The sequence below is a fragment of the Plecotus auritus genome (genome assembly GCF_963455305.1).
Source record: "Plecotus auritus genome assembly, chromosome: 4".
Taxonomy (NCBI): Eukaryota; Metazoa; Chordata; class Mammalia; order Chiroptera; family Vespertilionidae; genus Plecotus; species Plecotus auritus.
The window spans coordinates 167210033-167216032 of NC_137775.1; the positions used below are offsets into that span (position 1 = coordinate 167210033).

The 6000-nt window shown below is 36.2% G+C and overlaps 1 protein-coding gene across 1 annotated transcript in view; it reads left to right on the top strand.

Annotated features, from left to right (window-relative positions):
- The window catches only part of SDHAF3 (succinate dehydrogenase complex assembly factor 3), a 53622-nt gene extending 48283 nt beyond the window's left edge, over positions 1–5339 (top strand). Inside the window, exon 2 of the mRNA XM_080664940.1 lies at positions 4259–5339. Coding sequence (XP_080521066.1) covers positions 4259–4462 — 204 coding nt within the window. The 3' untranslated portion in view covers positions 4463–5339. The remainder of the gene's footprint in view (positions 1–4258) is intronic.
- The last annotated feature ends 661 nt before the right edge of the window (positions 5340–6000 follow it).

Below are 6000 nucleotides of genomic sequence, written 5' to 3' on the forward strand. Positions count from 1 at the left end.
TATTTTTAAATTCCAGATACTGAATTTTAGAATTCTAGAACTTTCATTTGGTTCTCAGTTTCTTATTTTCTGGTGAACTTTCTCTATGCATTCATTATAACCATATTTTCTTTTACACATTAAACATATTTATAGTAGCTGCTTTAAAATCCCTGTTTTTGTTAATTTTAATGCATTGCCTTTTCTCTTTACTGTTTCTTCATGTTTATAGTAATTTTGGATCCCCCCCGGACACTGTGAATGATAGACATTATCATCACACTGTGGTTTTCCAAAGTGTATTGATTTTGTTTTTATCAAGGTGTTAGCTTAACAGAACTTAGATTCCAAATTCTGTATCCCCTTTGACATGAAGCAGCTGAAATACCTGTTATTTTTTACCTTCGCTGGGCTGTTCAAGTCTGTCCTGAGCCATGCCTTGTTCAGTGGTTAAACAGATTTTTGGGAGAGATTGCATAATCTGGGGTTCCCCTTCTGCAGCTCCTTTTCCCCCTTCTCACTTTCCAAGTGCTGTGGTTACCCACACTGTCCTCTGATTCATCGGTCACCACCAACTGAGAACCCCGCCCCCAGACAAAAAGCCATAAAATAGGAATCTAACCCAGTGTCTCTGCCATTCTCTGGAGTCAGCTCCTTTCTACTTTTTGTTTGACTTTGGTGGTTCTCCAGTGCCTTGGGGTTGATTATATTTTGTCCAGAATTTATACCCCAAACTCTTTCTTACCAAACAAACTCTGTGCTCATTAAGAAATAAATCCTCATTGTCCCTGGTAACCTCCATTTACTTCTGTCTCTCTAAATTTGCCCATTCTTCGTATTTCATATAAGTGGAATCCTATAATAATCTTTTGTGTCTGGTTTATGTCCCTTAGCATGATGTTTTCAAGGTTTATCCATGTTATAGAATGTATCAGAACTTCATTCCTTTTTAAGGGTGAATAATATTCCATTGTAATCTCTACCATATCTCGTATATCCATTCATTCATCTGTTGATGGACAATTGGGTTCCACATAATTGGCTATTGTGAATAATGCTGTTACGAACATGTGTGTACAACCATATGTTTGAGTTCCTGCTTTCATTTATTTTGGGTATATACCTGTAATGAAATTGCTGGATCAATCATATGTTAATTCTTTAACACGTTAAGTGCCAAGCCTGTTTTGTCTTCCTTTCCATTTAGCCCATGATATCTGATTTCACCGATATGCTGGCAGCTCCAGTGACTGACCGGTCCGGATGGAAAGTATAGTGTCAGTATAGTGACTGACATGGCGCTTAACGTGTTAACTTTGAGGAACTGTCAAACTTGTGCTGCAGAGTGTCTATATACTACACTTTATATTCTCACCAGCAGTGTATAATGGTTTCAATTCCTTCAAATTCTCCAACACTTACTATTATTATAGGCATCATAGTGGGTATGATATGGTATCTCATTGTGATTTTGATTTGCATTTCCCTAACAATGTTGAGTATCTTTTTACTTGCATATCTTCTTTGAAGAAATTTTTACTCAAGTCATTTGCCCATCTTAAAATTGGGTTATTTGTCTTTTTGTTGAGTTGTAGGAGTTCTTTATATATTGTCGGTATATATAAAGAACTTGTCAGATACATAGTTTGCAAATATTTTTTTCCCATTCTGTAGTTTGTCTTTTTACTTTCTTAACAAATAGTGTCCTCTCATACACAAAAGTTTTCAATTTTGAGAATTCCAGTTTATCATTTGTTGCTCATTCTTTGAGTATCATATCTAAGAATCTATTGCCTAACCCTGGGTGCTGAAGATTTACTGGTGTTTTATGGTTTTAGCTCTTATCATCCATTTTAGTGTTAATTTTGTTTGTGGTGGGAGTGGGGATCCAACTTCACTCTTTGCATGTGGAGATTCAGTTTTCCTAGCACTGACTTTTGGAGTCTGATTTTTACCTCATCAAGTTGAATTGATACCCTTGACGAAAATCTGTTAGTCTATATATGTCTCTCCTAAAGCCTGTACCACAGGCTTTGATTACTTATTGTAGCTTTGTGGTAAGTTTTGAAATTAGGAACTGTGCATGCTTGAACTTTGTTCTTTTTCAAAATTGTTTTGACTATTTAAAGCTTCTCACATTTCCATATGAATATGAATATTGGTTTTTCTATTTCTACAAATGATTAACTCTTTGTAAAACCTGTTTTTTGGATTCTGTTTGCTTTGGAGATTCAGCCATGTTCATACATAGACATTTAGTTCTTTACTATAATGGATTATAACGAAGTATCTGAGTAAACCTCAGTGTAATTGTCCTTTCTCCTATTGAAGTACAATTAGATAGTTTCCAATTTTTTACTTTAACAAGCAATGCCACAATAAATATTCTTGTGCTTGCTACTTGTTTACACCTTTGGAAGTTTCTTTAGGACAATAGTTTTCAGCCTGGGATCATTTGGCAATGTTTGGAGACATTTTTGATTATCAAAACAGGGGAAGGGTGCTACTGGCATCTAGTGGATAGAGACTAGAAATGCTGTTAAACATCCTATAATGCAAGAATTAACTTCCCTCCCTCCCCACTATAAAGTATTATCAAAATGGTCAGTAGTGCCAAAGTTGAAAAACACTGCTCTGGGACATATATTTACAAGTGGGATTCTTAAAGCTTAAGGTGTTTGCAGTTTTTTGTTATTATATGAAATGGATTTCTATAAAACATGAAGAAAATATTATTTCCAATACAAGTAAAGATTTAGAATATAGCCAAAGAAACCTAAGAATATATGCACCACTATGTTCATTGCAGCATTATTTATAATAGCCAAGATTTGGAAGCAGGCTGGTAACTGAGTGGACAAAAAAGCTGTGGTACAGTTACACAATGGAATACTATTCAGCCATAAAAAAAGAAAATCTTACCTTTTGTGAGAGCATGGATGGACCTGGAGAACATTATGTTAAGTGAAATAAGCCAATTAGAGAAATACAAGTGCCATATGATTTTACTTATTTGTGGAATCTAATGAACAAAATAAACTCACAAAGTGGAGACTAACTCATGGATACAGAGAACAGACTGACAGCTGTCAGAGAGGAGAGGTTGGGTGAAAAGAGGGAAGGGATTCAGAAAAAAAAACTCATGGACACAGACAACAGTATGGTGATCGCCGGAGGGAGGAGGTAGAATAAGGGCAAAGGGGGGATAAATGGTGATAGGAGACTTGACTTGGCATGGTGTGAAATCTATTAATATAAACAACAATTTCATAACTAGTGTGATTTCTCTTTTCCATGCTTGGATTTAGTATGCATTACTGAAAAGTGGGTATTTCCTTCCATGTTTAAAGCCACTTTCGTGTTGTGTTGATGAAATTAAAACTAATTACAACCCCCCTCTGCCCCCCCAAAAGGGAATATCTAGAATTAAAGTTTCTTTGGTGATACTGGCAGTTATAAGCAATTTAATTCTCTTAAACCACATAGAGTAGCAACAGTATCTAGAGTTAACAAATTAATTCACTTAACCACATCATCTTTAACTTCATGAACTGAAATTCAATAGTACTTCCAGCCTGATTGAAAGATTAATTGTAAAGTGAGAATCTGCTTCAAAGTGTCACTTGTGTATGACGATGGTAGTTGGAATATTAGGCTGAAGATGGTGATTGAATGAGAGAAAAATTATAGCATAAAAATAATATAGAATTTTTTCCTGACAAAATGGTTGTTAAATATTGAAGGCTTAAAGGTTTGCAAATATATATTTTTTAAATTTCTAGTGTGATTTAAATTAGTTTTTAAATTGAAGACGGGGATGAACTTAATAAATTTTGAGATCCACTTTTAGATATATTAAGACTAATGGCTACCCTTTGAAAATCTGATGAAAACTATGGCTTTAGGACAGTGCCATGCTTGTTTACATACAATTTTCCACATGATTTTTGGGTGGTTTATATTCATTTCTGAAGCCCATCCACAGACCATTCTCACCCACCCTCAATTGCCCCCTACCCTGCAGCTTTCCAGGTTAAGAACTTCGCTAAAAGCTTATTAAATCTCTTAAAATACTAAAAATAAAATACTTGAAATTATTACTGAATAGTAAAGACACAGCATTGTTTGTATGTTTTTCATCAAGGTCAAAAGAATCAGTGATGGAGAAAAACAGGTAGTTGGAATTAGAATTCTTTAAGTCCTCCAACGTTAAATGAATGAATACAGACCTTATTTTAATTTTATATCTATAACCTTCATTTTTCTCTCTTTTTACTAGGCATATGCAGCAGTGCTATGGCAACAAGCTAATGAAAACAGCCAAAATTCAACTGAAAAAGCATGTTTTGGAGCCATCCTACCAGAAGAGAAACTTAATGACTTTCGTGATGAACAAATAGGACAGTTGCAGGAGCTGATGCAAGAAGCCACTAAACCCAATAGGCAATTTAGTATTACTGAGTCAAGGAAACCAAAATGTTAGTCTGTACAATAAAGCTTAACAAAGTATTTCAAGTTCAGAACACCTTATTTTAACTGTCATTGGTTTTAAAAATTTATCAAGCTTTTAGGCTTTGAGAGTGCCTGGTGTTAATGAAATATGTATTTTTTATTTGGGAATGTTATGAATACTCTGCAACGTATAGATCAGGTCACCAGTGGGCAGAACTTTACATTACTGAGGTAAATAGCAGCACTTGCTGGATGGGATTTGATTTTTGGACTAAATAAGGAAGAACCTGTACAAAACTGGACAAACCTGTAGAATTGTCAAAATTTTTTGGATTTATAAATTTGTTTTTAATGCTGTTCTTGTTCAAGCATTAGCCTCATGGTTTTACAGTCAACAACACTGAGGGTTGTTTGCATTTTCTATTTGATCTCTAATTTATTCTCTTGGTAAGAGACCTGGTAGAAGAAATACTAGAGGACCTTTGTAATGTCAATTAGATTCCTACGAAAGTATCGAAATTGAAGTGGCTGCTAAGTTCATCTAGTCTAACCACATTTTTCAGCCTTGCAAGATTTATTTGATCAAGAGATGCATCTTGACTCTCAAGATTAGTGAATTTGAAACACAATGGATTATTCCAACTAATTTTGTGTTCTGCAAATCTCGCACAGAGACATACAGAAATGCTGGGCTCAATTGGCAATTATGGACTTAAATAAATGTATTGTTGTTATACAAATTTAAGATTAACTTGTGCTATTTTAGCAAAGAAATAGAGTTCAACGCTAGGTACCTGAAATAGTACACCCTTTCAAGGGTTTCAAATCATCTCAGTGCAAAAACTGATGAGAGCTAAATGTTGAATAATAGTTGCTAAGCAACTTTAAAAGAATAAACTATCTGCATAGTAATGACATATCTAGTGAATATTGTCACTCACATTAGATGACTGAAAGGAGAACCAAGCACCAGAGTTGAAGAATAGTAAAATTCTAAATTCAGAGCTCCCCGGGGAAGGTGTGGGTGCAGTCCACGGGCTAGCAGAGCTGTTTGCTGTGTTGCCCAGGCTGGAGCTGGTCTGTATTTGCTGGACCAGCAGAAACTGCCCTCAGGTGGTACACTGAGACTGGCAGGCAGGCTTGCAGAGGAAGTTGGGGTATTGGGGTTCCGCTCAGCAGTACGGCAGTTTGTAGCCTGGGAAAACAACTTGGGAAATGCAGGCAAGCTAGGGTCGATGGCAAGCACACACATTGAGTCAGGGCATCAGAAATGAAATTGTAGATGGTGAGACGGTGCCATGGGGTCTGGGATGCTCAGTGTCCATGTCAGGAGGGCCATGTTAAGTGATCACCAGTCTAGGCTACAAGCTAGACAAGAGACTCTACATCTTGGTGCTTCTGCTGGAGAGAGTCCCCCTGGATATCCTATCACACGTGCCACTGACAGCCAAGCAGCAGGAGCAAGAAACCAGCAAGAAATCCCCCTCCTGTAATAACCCGCAATAATACTTACCCTAAAGCTTAATACTGGTCTCACTGCAAAAGAGAAGTATTTAAATCTCCGTTATC